The 19,345-nt window shown below is 39.4% G+C and overlaps 1 protein-coding gene across 1 annotated transcript; it reads left to right on the top strand.

Annotated features, from left to right (window-relative positions):
- Positions 1-528: 528 nt before the first annotated feature.
- Positions 529-13,363, top strand: LOC105030071 (phthiocerol/phenolphthiocerol synthesis polyketide synthase type I PpsD-like). The gene is made up of 7 exons (XM_013139708.4): positions 529-718; positions 1,974-2,049; positions 3,129-3,282; positions 3,435-3,595; positions 3,912-4,118; positions 5,951-6,132; positions 6,314-13,363. The coding sequence occupies exons 2-7, from the start codon at positions 1,992-1,994 to the stop codon at positions 11,861-11,863; spliced, it is 6,312 nt and encodes a 2,103-aa protein (XP_012995162.3). The 5' UTR covers positions 529-718; positions 1,974-1,991; the 3' UTR covers positions 11,864-13,363.
- Positions 13,364-19,345: the final 5,982 nt, after the last annotated feature.

The raw sequence follows: 19,345 nt of genomic DNA, 5'->3' as shown, positions 1-19,345 counted from the left end.
TTTTTTTACTGTCTCAAGCAGCCTCAGATGTTGCATTTTCTGTTGGTATTCTATTGTTGGTGACACTCTGTCTTTCATTACAGCATGGAATCTAGGGTAATGACTTGTGCCCTTTCCATGTGAAACAAGTTTTAGGTCTGCCTTTTACTGCTAGGGTTTGAGAAATCTAAGCAGGATGGAGGTGAAACGTTCCTAATGACTTAAAATGTTTGTGTTACAGAGTTTTACAAAAAAAATGGTCTCTTCCTTGACCAGGTTCCCTTTAATGAACACCTCTTCTTGGAAAGGGTCAGGAGCTGGAACTCTGAAGCCCACTTCATGTTCGTTTCCCCTTTTCTCAACCAACTTCTTGGTAAAATGAGTGTTCAGTTAAAAATAATATTTGAGCTGAGTTAGCAAAACCGCAAGAGAGCCGAATGCTGGTAGATTACTGGAGGTCTAAAGAATAGGGATGTTAAACGTAGTTCCTACAAACAAAGTTGTAGTTACTAAGCAACATTTTTCATTGAAGAAGATTGTAGGAGGAGGTTAAAAATTTTACTACTGTCTATCAGAAACCTGAAGTAAGATGAAGATGTCATGCATACAATTAGGGTGTATGGAACAAGAAACATAAGCTAGTGTTTGGCAGAACTACTCTGACAAACGGGATCTCCATGTACAGACTGTAAAGAGGATTCTCCTGAGGATCATCAATAAAGATGTCTGCTTGAAAAAGGTAAATATAAATATGGAACTGCTTGAAAAAGCTAAATATAAATATGGAACTGCTTGAAATATTTTAATATAAATATTGAACTGCTTAAAAAAGGAAAATATAAATATGGAACTGCTTAAAAAAGGTAAATATATTTTTTGCTCGTAAGCCAGGCAGTTTAATTTATTTTACAAACAAATTCCATATCAACAATGCCGTCCACCCTCAGCCAAACACAAATGGTAAATCTAACAGGCACTGATTATACATTATCAAAGGGGAATGAAGAACTGAACTTCTGTTCCCTGTTGCTCTTCAAGTATTTGGTCACTTTATCAATTAGCCCTGTTGCCAAAAGATGAATAATTTTCTGCAGATAATAGGGTGGCAGTAATATTATAACAAAATGTAGGAACATTAGACATCAAGAAGGTACATCAGAAACACCTAATTGGTTTAGAATCCATACAAACAAATTGAATGTTGTCAATTCATTCTTCATCTAGTCCTTTTGATTTTTATACATTTAAAATCTTTTAAACAGGGAATATAATAAATACATAGGGGGCTGAAACATTACTGATGTAGCCATCACTACTGTCTTAACAAATATGTTTTATCCCTTAATAATGTAATCAAAACCAAAATTATAGTTACCATTCAGCTAGGTGTGTTCTTATTGTAATTATTTGAAAATATTATACAATATTCAGCAAAGTATTGCTGAAAAATATGTAAACCTATTCATGTTTGACTAACTATGTTGACAAAAAATATGGGAAAACAGAAATATTGAAATAAAGAGGGAGAACATTTGTGTGGGGATCAAATTGGGAATAAAAGTTATGCTATTCTTTAACTGGAGACCAAGAATGCTTCAGTAATTTCGCAACAACCAAATATGACAACCCAGGAAATAATCATGAGTTTCACTTCCTTTAATCTACAATCGAATCTTATCATACCATCATGAAGTTCCACATTCGTTTTTGATGCCTGGTTCAACCTGAGGATGATGTCACGCTGATAATTATGACCCCTTTGGCGTTCTATTAAGCAGCGCTTCCAAAGTGGAGGCAGTATATCACTGGCTTTAACGTCCTGGCTGTTGTCAGTCATTTAAAGTTTGGACCCAAAACATTTCTGTTAGTTGTTTTCCCTTAGAGCCTTACACCTAGATGTAGAGTAGGTGGCAGGTCACAATATTTTCATCGCACAATCTACATTTTCCTGAATCCAGCTTGATAATGAACTCATACTAGTTCTCCCTTTGCAGTTTCCAACGCATGTAAAGATGGGAGATGCTGAGGATGACATTGCTGTCATTGGTATTGGCTGCAATTTCCCTGGAGGTAACATTAAGAATTTTTCATATGAAAATACAATTCTCAATAACTATAATTAACTTACTAATGAAAATGCAGTGTGTAGTAATGGAAATTGTATGATTACTATACCCTCAACATGTTTTACATGGATTATTAACCAATCATCTTGACCACAACAACATATAAAGGGCCAAAGAACTTAATTAACATAATGTAGACTGTAATTTTGAATTACAAACCATTGACAAAATAAAAAGGTCAACTGAACATTTGTTGTATTGCCAAATGAAGATTCAAGACTCAGGAAGTAGGTTCATATGAGTGAAGTTAAATGATAAAACAACTATGGTACAACTGGATCACAGTGATTTTAAATTGTTTTGTATGAATATCACCTATAGTTTTTGCAGCTTCATAGTAAATTGATAGTGATTCCACTTCCTACATAGCAACTTCAAACATTATACATAATCGCTAATTACTGGAGGCAGCAAACTATGTCTTTAATGTACTGATACTGATGCCTATTTGACTACCAAGCAAACTGCATATATTTTCCAAATATTGCCATACCATGCAATGTTTAGTCAAATATAAACTATTTTTTAAAACCTCATATGAGTTTGGTATATATTCATCTCTGTAAAGTACCTAAAATGCTTTTCCAGTTTAGAGGCAATTATGTATTTTCAAAACTTGACTTTATACCATAAATAAACAAATGAGCAGAGGGTAGCATACAGTACATTGTTTCATTCTCTGTATCATAATTATAATAGGTTTTATTGGTTTATTTTTCTGATATAGTGAACCACAAAATCATGAATGTCAGGCTCTAATGTTAATACGTGAGGGGTGTCTGAACACTTTCTAAAGGCCCTGTAAGCATTAAATGTGTTATTTCTAAATGGTAAACCAGTATGTACTGTACACTACGTTATAATAATTGTTTGATAAAAAAATCCAAGCATTGAAAGTATAGAGACAAAATACATTTCATGGAGGGCATTTCATGGAGGGCAGAAAATGAATTATAGAACAACTATTGTTAAATTAACTTGCTAACTTTAATTATGAAACATGTACTGAATGTGTCCACACAGGGGAAGGGCTTGACAATTTCTGGAAGGTTCTACTGGAGGGGAAGAACTGTACAGTACCGATCCCAAATGAGAGGTTTGACTGTTCCCAGTGGTACGACCCTGATAACAACAAAGTGGGAAAATCATGCACAGATAAGGCAGCGCTCATTGATGGGTAAGTTAGTAAATAACAGTTACTTAATTCAAGTAAATAGAGTACTTCATTTTCTCCTAGAAAAATCAATATTGAAATAAAAACTGTCTCTTGACCTTTAACAGCCTGTCACAAGTTATTAGTCAAAATAACATTCCTTATAATTTTCACAGGTTCAATGAGTTTGATCACAAGTTCTTTGGCATCACTGAGTCTGAGGTGGAACAAATGGACCCACAGCAGAAATACCTTCTTCAGTGTACATATAGAGCTCTGGAAAATGCTGGGATTCCAATGGAAAAGGCCAGCGGAACCAGAACAGGGGTGTATTTGGGTAAGTTGAACAATAAAAACATTTTACAACAAAATTATAAATATAAAGGATGAATAAAAATTGTAAAACACGGACAAGCACATCCAGGTTAAATGCAGGGAGTACAGGTTGATGTGTGTCAGTAGTGTCAGTAGTTCAAGCAGCCCTCTGTTTAACTTGCTCAGGGACAGAATCTGTTCAGGTTCCTGTTGGTTCCAGACCGGATTCTATAGCTTTGCTGGACAGTCTATAGCTTACCAATACTTCAGTATCCAAACTGAATAACTTACATTGTTGTTCTGTTCAACTAGTTCATTATTTGTCTGTTTTCTTTAAGGGTTAATGAACAGAGATTATGAGCAATCGGCAGGAGGTGTCAGCCCAAATATAATCAACCACTGGACGGGCACGGGACTAGCTATGAGTATAGCAGCCAACCGCGTCTCCTACGTCTTCAACTTCACTGGACCCTCAGTGTCCATCGACAGCGCCTGCTCTTCATCCCTGGTTGCACTTCACTTCGCTTGTCAAGCCATCAGACAAGGTTGGTAATGCATCATATTTACAAGGTTGGTAATGCATCGTATTTACAAGGTTGGTAATGCATCGTATTTACAAGGTTGGTAATGCATCGTATTTACAAGGTTGGTAATGCATCGTATTTACAAGGTTGGTAATGCATCGTATTTACAAGTTTGGTAATGCATCGTATTTACAAGGTTAGTAATGCGTTGTATTTACATTACCAGTGCATGGAACATTCTGCCAATCAATAGTATGATATCATTTGGGTTCCCTGAGGAAGGGAACTAGTTGTGACACGCTAAGGGACACAACATTTTATTCTCTGCACAATACAAACATAAATCCCACCCTTTTAACAATAAAATATATAATAAAAAATTAGCCCCTGATCTATGCGTCTATAACTACGATTGCGCATTATAACAATGTAGACGTGTATGCCGCTAAGGTGTACATCAACATTTTCCTCATGTACATTCAAAACACGGTACTTTCTGCCCCAAACATATTGTGATCCTATCAACTCTGTATTCACTTCTATCTTTACTTCTTTTATGAGAATATTCATGATGTCAAAAGAAAGACAAACTTTAAGATCAACCTATGGCAAAGACCAGACTCTGATACAGTTTCATTGTGTAACTTCTTATATTTAGTGTAATTTATTATTTCCTATGAATACAACAGGGTCGCTATCTAATATATGTGCATATATATTTACAGTACTAGTCAAAAGCTTGGACAAACTTACCCATTAAGTTGAGTGAATAGATTTAAACAGTGGATATAAAAAGCCTACACACCCCTCTTAAAATGCCTGGTTTTTGTGTTGTAAAAGAATGAGACAAAGAAAAATCATGTCAGAACTTTTTCCACTTTTAATGTGACCTACTGTATAATGTGAACAATTCATTGAAAAACAAACTGAAATCTTCAAGAGGGAAAAATGAAAAATAAAACACTCATAATAACCTGGTTGCTTAAGTCTGCACACCCCTAAACTAATACTTTGTTGAAGCACCTTTTGATTTTATAACAGCACTCAGTCTTTTTGGGTAGGAGTCTATTAGCATGGCACATCTTGACGTGATAATATATGCCCACTCTTCTTTGCAAAATCCCTCCAAATCTGTCAGATTGCAAGGACATCTCCTGTGCACAGCCCTCAGATCACCCCACAGATGTTGAAGCCATGCTTTTGTGGATTTGGATGTGTGCTTTGGATCATTGTTGTGTTGAAAGGTGAACTTCATCTTCAGCTTTCTAACGGACAACTGAAGGTTTTGTGCCACAATTGCCTGGTATTTGGAACTGTTCATAATTCCCTCCACTCTGACTAAGGCCCCGGTTCCAGCTGAAGATAAACAGCCCCAAAGCATGATGCAGCCACCACCATGCTTCACTGTGGGTATGGTGTTCTTTGGGTGGTGTGCAGGGTTGTTTTGCACCAAACAACACTGCACACCACCATAACACATTTTCCCACGTGCTTTTGGGGGACTTGATGTTTGTGTTTGCAAACTTCTGCCGGGCTTGGATGTTTTTCTTCGTAAGAAAAGGCTTCCGTCTTGCCACCCTACCCCATATCCCATTCATATGACGAATAGGGGAGATTGTTGTCACATGTAGCATACAGCCAGTACTTGCCAGAAATTCCTGCAGTTCCTTTAATGTTGCTGTAGACCTTTTCTATCAAATATTTGTTCTCCCCACTGTATATATATATATATATATATATATATATATATATATATATATATATATATATATATATTATAATTTGTTACAGGTGTATACAGCATACACTGGATGATATGACATGCATAATTTTCTACGTTTTTCATTTATCAGGTGATTGCGAGATGGCTCTCTGTGGGGGTGTGAGCTGTATCATACAGCCAACTGTCTTTGTGGCTCTCAGCATGGCAAAGATGATTTCGCCTGAAGGCACCAGCAAGCCTTTCTCCAGCAGAGCAGATGGCTATGGCAGAGGAGAGGGTTGTGGGGTTCTTCTGCTGAAGCCACTGAAAAAAGTAAATATTTTACATTTAAATTTGAAGAAATCATTTAGCAACAATCTTATCCACAGCCATTGAACCATAACCCACTTCCTGTTTACTTGGAATATAAATATGAGTATTGCCTGAAAGTCGGGAGGGGGCAGTTCTTTGAAAGACTACGTGCGATATTTAACAATAATTATTAATTACACAGGCTCTCAAAGAAAATGACAATATTTGGGGCATCATCACAAAAACTGCAGTAAACCAAGATGGCCACACAGTCAGTCCAATCACCAAGCCATCCATGGTCCAGCAAGAGGATCTTCTGCGCAGAATCTATTCAGAGTCAGACCTGTCAGCTGTCCAGTACATAGAGGCTCATGGGACTGGAACTCCAGTGGGGGACCCCATAGAAGCTGGCAGCATCTCCAAAGTAATTGCCAAAGCCAGACCTCCAGGTTTAGAGACACTCCGCATCGGCTCTGTGAAAGGCAACATCGGTCACACAGAATCTGCAGCTGGAGTGGCAGGGCTCATCAAGGTACTCCTTATGATGAAGCATGAAACCATTGTCCCTTCACTCTTCTATTCTGAGGACAGTGCCAGTATTGATGCTAAAGCCTTAAATATTAAGGTTCCCACAAAAGCAGAAAAGTGGGTCAATTCTGTTGAAAGGGTTGCAGGGATAAATAACTTTGGTTTTGGAGGAACAAATGCTCATGTTATTGTCAAACAACACAAGCACTCACATGTTTCTGAAAGAAATGGCAGGAAATCACACAAGTATTTTGTACTCTCTGCAAGTTCTGAAAAGTCAATTATTATGACGATGGAGCACTCAATTCAAGAGATGGACAAAGACAACAAAGTTGATCTAGAAACGCTTGCATACACATCCGCTTGTAAGAGAACTCACTTAAAACACAAATACAAGAAGGCTTTCAGAACTTCCTCTCTGGTGGATCTAAAGGATCAACTCCAGTCTGCCCTGAGTAAAACTTTCATCCCCTCATACTCAGATCCAAGATTAGTATTTGTCTTTTGTGGGAATGGTGTGACTTACCATGGCATGTGCAAGCAGCTCCTGAAACATGAGCCTGTGTTCAGAGAGAAGGTCAGGGAGATTGAGGTGCTTCTCCAAAGGTTCAATAACATGAGTATCTTAGACACACTTGAGAGTGAGTCTGAGAGTAAGGACTTTTCTAAACCAGATGTTGTCCAGCCCCTTCTGTTTGCCATCCAGGTTGGCATTGCCAGTCTTTTCAAGCACTGGGGAATCAAACCTGATGCCATTCTGGGTCACTCTGTTGGAGAGGTGGCTGCTGCCCACTGTTCAGGTCTCTTGTCACTTGAGGATGCAGTGAAGGTGATCTACCTCCGCAGTATTCTGCAGAGTAAGGTCACAGGAGGGAAAATGCTTGTGGTCAGTAACATGGCAGTGTCAGAGGTCTTAAACCTTCTTCCTTCTTATTCAAATAAGGTTTGCCTTGCAGCCTTCAACAGTCCACATTCCTGTACCCTCTCAGGTGATGCAGATGCTATAGATAATCTCCATCAAAAGTTGACCAGCTCAGTTAAGAGTAAGAATCTGTTCCTCCGTGTCCTTGATGTCCCTGCTGCATACCACAGCCATATGATGGATCCCATCCTCTCTCAAATTGAGGACAGTGTTGGCTCTTTACAGGTCAATGATGTTGAATCAGAATTGTTCTCAACAGTGACAGGTAAAGAGGCAGAGCAGACTGACTTCTGCACAGGCAAATATTGGGCCAAGAACATTAGAGAGCCAGTTTCATTTGAACAGGCAGTGAGATCTGCAACCAAGGGAAAGACGAATGTGGTGTTTGTGGAGATAAGCCCTAGAAGGGCCCTACAAAGGAACATCCAGGAGACTCTGGGAAATGGGACACAAGTGCTGACCTCAGTTCAGCAAGATAAAGACCATGAGACAATGTTGAACACTGTGTCCAAGCTGTTTGAGTTGGGGGTTCAGATAAACTGGGAAGAGTTCTACAGAGGACGAGAGACATCACCAACACCATTTCCTGTTTATCAGTTTGATTCAACCAAGAAAGATGTTATCATTCCTGCATCACGAATGAACAGAGTACAAACTCATCCTGTGCTAACTCAGACAGGAAGTGAGGGCAATACCTTTAGCTGTGATCTGTTTTCTGACTCAGTATCATACTTGCATGAGCATAAACACAATGGTGTTGCCATTGTCCCTGGTGGACTGTATACTGAGATCGGTTTGTCAGCTTTCATGCTAAATGTTAAACCAAAGGTGCCACTCAATAGAGTACAAATCAGCATCAGCTTTCTAAGTCCATTTGTCTTCACCAAAAATGCACCAGAGATGAAAGTGCAACTTGAAACAGAAGAGAATGAAACACATGTTAAGATACACTCTAACTCCTCAACCTATGCATCAGGGACAATAGTGTATAATCCGGAACTCCAAGTTGAAGAGCAAAACATTTCGCTAAGCACCATCTCCAAACGATGCCAGTCAGTGGTGAGTTCTGTGGAGTTTTACAACAAGGGTCATGGTGGGTTTCAGTATGGCCCTGTTTTCCAAAATAAGAGTGATGTGCATTATGGTGAAGAGTTCAGGGAGGCTTTTTCAGCTGTCACTGTCCCTGAGGAGTTGCTGTCTCAGTTACATGATTACTGCATTCATCCTGTAGTTCTGGACTTCCTGATGCAACTTGCTCCTGTTACAGTGTCACAAGGGTTTTCTGCCAGGCCCGGGTTTCCAGCCAAAATAGGCAGCCTGACTGTCTTTGAACCTCTGCAACAGGAAATGATTATTTATGTGAGGGCAGTTGATGTAGGAGTCCATCACTTTGAAATATGTGGTTGTTTTACAGACAAAAAGGGAAGAGTTCTGGTTGAGCTTAAGAATGTGATAATTAAGTATCTTGACATTCGTTCTAGTATCGTTGAGGAATACTTCTTCCACAATGACTTCAGGATGGCTTCAGAGGACATTAGGTCCTCTCAGGCACCAACAGCCATAGTCTTTTCTGACCAGGATAGCATTTCCAAAGCCATTCAGCAACACTTGAGCTCAGAATCTAGATACATTTCCTTTGCATGTGCCAAGGAATTCCTGAGCTGTGAATTTCCCACACTTCTTGCTAACCTTAAGATCTCAGATATCAAGAAAAACATTAAAGAAGTCTTGTTTGTCTGGGGTGAGGACGACCTCACAGCACTCAATACTGAGAAGGTCATGGAGATTATGCTAAACAGCTGCGAATTGTTCCGTAAAATAGTCCTGGAACTTAGGGCAAGTCGTTTTCCAAATTCCATCAGAGTAATAACTTACAGGTCATCAGAAAACACAGTGGACCGCATCAGCCCAGGATTTGTCCTCTCAGGCATGTTAAAAGCATGTGCTGCAGAAATGCCAGATCTTTCCTTCCAGCTAATTGACATCAGTTCGGTCTTTACTGAGGACATCAGAGCTTTGTCTCACGTCTTAATGTCATACCCTAGCAGCAAATACCAGGAGCTGGTTGTGAAAGATGGTCTGATTTTTAAATCTGAAATTGTACATACTTCAGTGGAAACTAATGAGAGCTCTGGGAGAAGTATTTACTCTTTAATGTCTGAGCCATGTATCTTTCAAACAGCTGATCCCTACAGAACAATTAGCCTGTCTGCCATTGGCTGCGAAGTTGAGAAAAAAGACATCTCTGAGAAATCGGTTGAGATTCAGCTCAGTAAGATTTGTGTTCATTCCTCAGACTTCTACCCTGTTACTGTCACAGATCTTAACTTTGGTCAGACATTGTACTGGAACAAACATGCATCTCAGAACCACCAGCTTCTTGCCCTTGACTTTAGTGGCACTGTCACAGCTGTAGGCAAAGAGGTGAGCAAACTGAAAGCGGGAGACCGTGTAGTCTCATGTTATCCTGTTCCTGTGTCATCTGCGATCATGATTCCTGAAGGAGCCTGCTACAAAACAAAAAGGCTCCCATTTCTCCACAAGGTTCCATGTGTTTCATACTTTGTGCTGGCATTTGAAATTGTGCACAGAGCGTTACCAAGAGTCAAACAACAGAGAACTTTGGGTATTGTTTCCTCTTTTCCAAATTCTGGTCTAGTAAATGTCTTAACCCAAACAGCAAATAAATCAGGATGGAATGTCATTGTTGGGTCACAGTCCAAAGAGCTGTTGGTAAATGCTGATAAAATGGATGCGTTTGTCCTCCTGCCATCATTTGATGAATCTCTGTTGGCAAATGCAGGCAGGTTCCCAGGCGTCAAACACATCATCCTTGTCTGTGATTCCCAAACCCAAGACTTGCTAACAAAGAGCGTTTTTCAAAGTGTGAATGATACTGTTCAAATGATTACCCTTCACATGTCCAGCATCATACGAAAGGGATCACTCATTGCCCAGAAGCCTCCTATTTATCGTTGGCTTAAGTCCCTACATTTAGACAGGACATCATTTGTTCTAAAAAGCTCTCCCTTTCAGAAAGTGCCATCAGAATGTATCAATGTTCTGCCTGTTAAGGAATCTGAATCATACTTTAATTTAGAGAGCCTGCCTATTGTGGTGCTAGGCAAAGATGATAACCACGCAATATCCAGCATTCCTTTGCTGCCTAAACCAAACGGGCATTTCCAAAAGAACTCTGTGTACATTGTCACAGGTGGTCTCACTGGGCTGGGGTTTGAGACTGTGAAGTTCATTTCTCAGAAAGGGGGAGGGAATATCATAATTCTCTCCAGAAGAAGCCCCACACCAGACATACAACAGGAGATCAGCAAACTGGAGACAAAATACAATGTCCATATCACATGTATGGGATGTGATGTCTCTGTCTCTGATCAGGTATTTCGAGTAATTGATCACATCAGACAGAAATTTCCCTCTTGTCCAATCAAAGGGATTTTTCACAGTGCTGTTGTCCTACATGATGGCCTGATGGAAACCCTTGACAGATCTCACTATGAGAAAGTGCTGAAGCCCAAAGTGAACGGAGCTCTAAATCTACACAACGCTACAAAAGACTGTAAGTTAGATTACTTTGTGTGCTACTCCTCTGTTGCGTCTTTTATTGGCAATGGCTCACAGTCAAACTATGCAGCAGCCAATTCATTCTTGGACACATTCTGTCATTATAGACGAGGAAATGGACTTGCTGCACAGTCCATCAACTGGGGGGCTTTGAATCTTGGTCTCCTTCTGAACAAGGATAATGTCCAAAGATTACTTGAGGCAAAGGGATTGATGGTTATGGATGTTACAGAGATTCACGAATGTCTGGAACAATGCCTAAAGATGAACAAACCCCAACAGGCTGTTTGCAAGTTTAACTTCAAAAACATGAGAAACAATGTGATGGCTCAAAATTCAGCAATGACCATGCGAATGACTTCCTTAGTTGTGGAGGCGATACAAAAAGCCAAACTGAAAGAGTCCCGGTCGGGACAGAACAACGCTTCTACTCCCCCAAGTGAATTTGCAAGATCTGTACTCAGCGAAACCATCGGTATTGACATGATGGAGTTGAAGAACGATTCTTCTCTTTCGGCCTTAGGCCTTGACTCAATGCTAGCCATGAACCTGCAAAACCACATCTTTCAGGAGAGGGGTTTGAATGTGCCACTGGTTAAATTGCTGGACCCAAACAGCACAGTTTCTACACTGATAACAATCTTGAAGGACGGCACTGAGGGTGATTCTCAAAATAATGATAAAGAGGACAATAAAGATGCATTTTTTACCAGGCTGTAGATCCTTTTCTGTCTTTACAGACATTGCTTCAACAGGGCGATGTATCAATCACTTATAACGGATGTCACTGTGATTCACCGTGACTACAGACCCTCACTAATATTTCAGTTTTATATAGAACATGATGTGATTTGTTCCTGTATTGTTGGATGTTAACTGTATTGGAAGGTCCAAATTGATCTTTAAAGATGCATTCATCTGTGTTGCATTTAATTTGATCATTGTAAAATATCAAATGTAATAACATTTAATTGTAAAGTTACGTTACCTTGAAATCGTTGATGAGTTTCTACCATTATAAAAAAAACTAAAAACCTTTTGGATATATCACTATTTCAACTTTGATGAAAATCGTTTGAATTTATTTTCTTAAAACTTTGGCATTTGTACAGTAAAACATTTTGACATTTGAATAAAGTAATACAGTATATCCAGTGAAGTATAGTACTTATTGACTGTCTAGTGTCCTGGTGCAGTCAGAACAACTTAGAGCTCAAACCAGCTGCCCTTCACCATCACTCTGGGTGGCTCCCCAGTCAACTCTGTGGAGTCCTTTCGCTTTCTGGGCACCAATGCCAAAGACAAGGACAGGCTGCAGCGCATCATCCACTATGCAGAGAGGGTGATAGGTGGAAATCTTCCATCCCTACAAGACTTACACACCTCCAGGACACGAAGGCGAACTGCAAAGATTGAGGCTGATCCCTCTCACACTGGAAATGGACTATTCAGAACTCTCCCCTCTGGCAGAAGGTTGAGGTCTATCAGGACCAAAACCTCTATCCTACAGCAGTAGGCCTCATGAACATGCCAAAACTGAGTATAGCTGGCTCCCCACATCTATAACCCCTCCCCACATATACACACAAACCTCAACCAGACACATCTATAACCCCTCCCCACATACACACACAACCCTCATCTGGACTCCAACATCCAGAATGACAAATTGTCATTGTCATTCACAGATGCCACCAAGATACACAAGCGATGGACTTCACAGGACACATATTTCATGCCCTCTCCAATGACAGGTCAATTCAGTGAATGGCCAATTCAGCATCAACAGCTGTAACTGATGTGACAGTAAAATAATAAAACAGTTCATCCAAGGGTTTGTGACAAACCCCAAACTTTCACAATTGATGTTCCCAGGATGACCCAGTGGCTAGTCTTATTGCCCCTTAGTGCTTAATTTCCATGTCTGTTTCATTTATGGGCAGGTACATCATTATTAGGTCACCATGTGTTATGAACTGTTCCCCTGACAGGAATCCTACGATCATCCACCACTGTTGTCTTCCATGGACATCCAGGCCTTTTTGTGTTGCAGAGTTCACCAGTGTGTTCTGTTTTTGTCCGAATATACCAAACTGTTGATTTGGCCACTCCTAATGTTTCTGCTATCTCTCAGATGGACATAGGAGTCTAAGGATGGTCTGTTTCACTTGCATTGAGAGCTCCTTTGACTGCATGTTGTGGGTTCACAGCAACAGCTTCCAAATGTGAATGCCACACCTGGAATGAACTTCAGACATTTTACCTGCTTAATTAAAGGTAGAAAAACTGATGGAATAGCCCACACCTGTCCATGAAACACCTTTTGGATGTAAATAACTTCAAATTAAAGCTGAGAGATAGCATGTTAAGCCCATATTCATTATTTAACTGTAACTTGAATATATTTTGGGCAACAGACAAATAACATAACTTGTGTCAATGTTCAATTATTTCTTAACCTAACTATATTATCACTTTATTTTTTGCTATATTTTTGCTTTATATAATTTTCCTTATTCTAACAACGTAGATGTCGGGTGCCATGTTAGCAGAATTTTAATTGTGCAGGATGATGCTGTGTTATTTGATTCATTTGATAAATAAACTTTGAAACCAGTGAGGATACCCAAGATGCTTTATGTGAGGAGCTACAGAAAAAATCTCTATACTATTGAATGGCCAGCATTGAATGGGTGTTTGAATGAGTGAGCGAGCGAGAAGAAAGTAATTTTGTGTGTGCTCAATAGAGAATGTGTACAGTATGCATGCTCAATAAAGGGAGTGATTGGGTTGTGTTTCTTTTTATTACAATTGCACCACTGTACTTGTGTTTTCTTTGATCTGTGTTCTGATGAAATACAGTAGTAAAACAGTGGTATATTATAGATACCACAAGTATAAACCAATCAAAATCCTAGATTCTAACCATGTTTATAAAAGCAATACTGCATCTCGGGTTTGATGGTATATGGTCAGTAAACCATGGCTAAGAGCTGTCGTGACTAGGAATATTGGCTGTATACCAGAACCACTTGTGCTTTATTGCTCATGTATACAAACTACAAGGTCTCTCCTTTCAAACACTATCTCCAAAATGCTTGTGCTTCAAACTATTCCTGAGCTATAAGCTTTTTGGTCTGGGTCTGTCATTTTTGGTGGAAATAATTTTTTTTGCCTGGGAGCTGAAGAGTTTAAACTCAAGTTAACAGAGCGAATGTTATTTGAAAGCAATGGGTTGAAGCATTCTAGAAAATCCTGTTCAACTGCCATCAATTTATATGAAAAAGAAACAAATCTTTGCTGCAACGTCATTTTATATTAAACCATGTAACAAAATCAGATATTGAATTGATCTTGACTTGAACTGAGCAGGTAAACATGAATTCAAGGTTGTCCTCATTTGGGTCAAGGGTCATCTGAAGGTTAGAGGTCAGAAGTAATTCGAAGTTCTCGATATGGTCGTTGAGGGTTTGGTTCTTAAGCAGGTTATTCAGAGTTGGCCGGCTATTTTGGCCATAACCCAACCTTAGGATGAGATAGCCTTCGATGCTTTCACCAACCTGTACCTATTGGACGAGGAGAGAGATTAGATTCAACTTCATTGTCATTGGACTGAACGAATAAAGTACAACGAAATGCAGTTAGCATCTAACCAGAAGTGCAAATAGAAGAGGGCAGGAATTATTAAGTATTAAGTATAGTGTATGTTACAAGTAGAATGTATAGATGTGCAATGAAGGCAAATACAATGCAAATGGCAATTCTAAATGAACAATGGACTGTGATGGTGTGAGTGTAACAAGTGGATAAAAATAAAAGTGAAAGGAAAAAAAGAACGATTGCAATTGGACTCTTAATATCTCACCGGGCACAGCCAGAAGATGACTGGTCTCCCCTTTGAGCCTGGGTCCTCTCTAGGTTTCTTCCTAAAATTCGGCCTTCTTAGAGAGTTTTTCCTAGCCACTGAAATTCAGCACTACTGTTGTTTGCTCCTTGGGGTTTAAGGCTGGATATCTCTGTAAAAGCACTTGGTGACAACTGCTGTTGTAAAAAGGGCTTTATAAATACATTTGATTGATTGATTGAATTCAATTATACTTTATATAAAATGCACCACACGGTATTATGGATGACAAACAATAATCAGTGAGGTGCAGAAGGTGAACAACAGAATATAAACACATCTAAACAGTGAGTGGAAACAGGTGTGTCCTCGGGATGAGCTGCTGCCATCACTCTCCAGCCGATGGTTGGTACACCAGTGAGGTGGAGCGCCGGAGAGGAAGGGGAGCTGCTGTGGCACAGGGAGCAGATGTTACATGGATGAGGGGAGAGAGCACACCACTCAGGCACCTGATTCAAATTAAGGACATGATGATAGGTTGATTAAATCAATCAAGTGTGTAAGTGGTAGGGCAACATTTGAATCAGGTGTGTGAGTGCTAGGGCAAAAAGAAAAATACTCTAGACTCACACCACATGCATTTATTAATTACTACAATTTGTGTTCTTAAAATGTTCAGCCGGCACAACCAGTAGAGGACTGGTCACCCCTCCGAGCCTGGTTCCTCTCTAGGTTTCTTCCTGAGTTTTGGCCCCTTTTATGGAGTTTTTCCTAGCCACTGTGCTTCTTGGGGTTTCAGGCTGGGTGTTTTGTAAAAAACTGATGTAAAAGGGCTTTATAAATACATTTGATGTATTGATTACTGACACAGTAATAAGGGCACTATTAAGTAAAGAGGTACAAACACATAGTCAAGCTGTTAAATACCTTGATGAAACATGTTGCATCTCCCGCCCTCTCAGGTAAGAGAATCTTATACTTTATTCCTCAGAAAATTTCATATTTATTCCCAGTCCATTGCTCTGCATACTGTTTTATCTATGGATAAATAATTCATATTTTTCTCGACTTTATTTGTACAGACACTGTCCCTTTTCCTCTTATGCCTGGTCTAAGCTGAAATACAATTCCGATGCAGGGTGCAGCTCAGAGAGTTCTCTCTGGACTACATCTGTTAGATCCAGTTTGCCATGAGGATCTTCCAACACATACAGATAGAGAAGATCACCATCAGCATGGACCTGTTGGACACAGAGATAATAGACCATTTTAGATGTAGTTTCACAGGTGTATTTTGAGAATTGAAAGTAATTATACTGCATGCCTAATTACTGTAGATGATAAAAATTTTCTTTGAAATTACTCAAGTCTAATATGTACATTAAAATACGTCTCAAATGTGATTTCAAGCCACAAGACTTTTGAAGTTGCTTAATCAGGTAAAAGGTTGTATTAATGCCACACATAAAAGAAAATACAGTACGTAAACTTTTATTGGATATTCATGCCAGTGGTTTTCAACCACCTAGAAATGTGAAAAACATGTTGTATATTATAGTAAACACCTCAATGCTATTAGAGCATTACTGTCTAATACAGCACTACCTGGCTGTTTCAGTGGGTGTTCCTCAAGGTAGAATTGTCAGACCAACCTTAATCTCTGTATACATCAACAATGTTGAACCTGCTGCTGGTGACTCGCTCATTCCCATTTACACAGACAACTATCTGGCCCCTCGTTCAACTCAGTGCTGATTACCTTTCATTACAGCTTCAATCACACACAACATACCTTCCTTTAGCTGAACTAGTCCTCAGTTCATAGCTCCATCTTCTATGTCACCAGTGCCTCCTACCCACCACTTTGATATGTATTCTCTGGTAAACTGGTCCTCGATGCATACTGTACACTACCCAAGACTCACTGGCACTAACTTAATCCCACTTTGGCAAATCCCCACATTTCCTCAGCTCACTCCTAAATGTCTGCCTACCCAATAAAAACATGGGCTCTCGTAGATACCTTACAGTGGTCATTTCTAAAATAAGCACTTTCTTTGGCTTTCATTATATCACCTTCATTGCTGACAAATGACAAATTACAGTAGACCTGCACTAAGGTTTTTTGTTTTGGGAAAACAAATACTTAGATTTTGACAAATCAATGAGAAATGTTTAATACATAATTGAATGTGTAACATTAAATATTCAAGCTATTGGTACCTTAATGCAGAAGTTCATCCCTGCCACCACTTGTTGCTGATAACTCTTTGCTGTAAATATTTTATATTTCTTATTCATTTTCTTCTCTGCTTCCTTCTTCACCTGTTGGTAAAACATGGACATTATTTAATAGACACATTTTCCATAGACCATGTTAAAGAGATTTATGAGATTTTGGTAGAATCCTTTTACAAGAAGTTCAGGGACAAACCCCTCACTGGTGTTGAAGCACAATCTATACCCTCATATTCAGAAGTCATTTTCCATTTGCAAAGTTCTCTATCCTCAATTGCACCCCTAACTAGGCCATGTCAACTGGAAAAAACATATAGATAACAGATGGGGGAACAAAGTTACTAATTGTATACATTTAGAAGACAAAACGATTAGATATTTATATTTGAGTAGCGCAAGATCGACTAATCGATGTCCATCCATCCATCATCTTCCGCTTATCCGGGGCCGGGTCGCGGGGGCAGCAGTCTAAGCAGGGATGCCCAGACCTCCCTCTCCCCAGACACTTCCTCTAGCTCTTCCGGGGGGACACCGAGGCGTTCCCAGGCCAGCCGGGAGACATAGTCCCTCCAGCGTGTCCTAGGTCTTCCCCGGGGTCTCCTCCCGGTGGGACGGGACCGGAACACCTTCCCAGGAAGGAAGGTGCTCTAATGTCTACTAGACATAGATATTTATGATCAGAAGCATATTGCTGAGCCTCTAAATCAGTACACGATTATTCACACAAATCTATTTTAAATGTAGAATCTTTTCCTTCTTGTACATTTAGAGTGACTCAAAACCTTAACTTTCACTTACAAAACCTCAACTTTTCCTAGACAAGTGAGAGACCGGACGTGTGTATTGCCAGAGGAGCGGAAATCGTTCCAGCAGGCAGAGGTTGGGGGAAGTTCTAGCTCTGCACATGAAGGTAAGAATAAACTTTGTGGCAGACACTGCGATTTGAGTTCTGATTGTAAAATAACCAGATATTTAGGACTGAATAATTAACTGTCTGTCTTTACTTTCAGAACAGATGGAGAAGATCAAGTGGCTGACTGAAGAGAAGGATGAGCTGAGGGCACAGCTGGCTCTACAACCAGGTAAAAACAAGACTATAGTTACGCTAGCATCTTGAACCTGAATTTGTGCCCTTTACTAAAATGCAATACTGTACAGCCTTTCTGAAATTACATGTTTATGGCAGTTTTGTTTATTTCACTATTAAGCTATTGACATTTCATTGTGCTTTTTAGCTTCTGATAAATGTCTGACTGAATAGAATGTCAAGCTGAGGGCACAGCTGATGTTGTGGCGGTACAAGGGACCTGCTGTGAATATGAATGACATCTCCAGCTCAACTGATATTGCTGCTAATCTACAGTACTTTTTATTTATTTAACTGGTGCTATGTACAGTGTTATATATATGATTGCATTATCCTCTTAATATATTTAAAGCTGCCTGTGAATGTTCTTAATTCTGACTGTAGTTGTGGTGTTATGCCACTATTCATAATCTTATTGAACTGATGTATCTATGATATTCAATAACTATCAATTGCTGCTAGGTCACACTTATGTATATTACAGCCATTCTAGCCCTTGTTTATTTTGTATTTTATTATGTTTATTTTGTACTCTTTCACATTCAAATACTGGCCAGACGCTTTGCAGAAACGCTCGGCAGCCGCAGCGGTGAAAAGCTGGTGGGCCACAGGCGTGTTGCTTGCTAAGTCAGACCCAAGGAAACTTTTTTAATAGCCCATCAGGGACAACTGCCCTACCATGAACATCTTTAAGGAAATTATTAATATTATTTTTAACATTTTAATTCAGAGGAATCTCAATAGCTCTGAACCAATACAACATCTGTTAAAATAATCAACTGATATTGCTTCAGGGACTGATGCTCTACAATCAACACCCTTTAGTTTTACAATTTTTTTGTTAATAGTTTTTAAAGCATCTTTACATCAAAATTTAGCAATAGCTCGGACACAAAACTTGTTTGGCTATTTTTCTGTGCAATAGCTCGGACCCAATAATACTTATATGTGAATAATCAACTGATATAGCTTCAGGGAGAGCTGCTCCACCATCAACATATTTAGTTTTCCAATTTTCCAATGTAGGACATTA

The sequence above is a fragment of the Esox lucius genome, chromosome 21 (assembly GCF_011004845.1).
Source record: "Esox lucius isolate fEsoLuc1 chromosome 21, fEsoLuc1.pri, whole genome shotgun sequence".
In the NCBI taxonomy this organism is placed as follows: Eukaryota; Metazoa; Chordata; class Actinopteri; order Esociformes; family Esocidae; genus Esox; species Esox lucius.
Note: the sequence above shows the minus strand (reverse complement) of the source record. Positions and strands in the feature narration are given on the sequence as shown.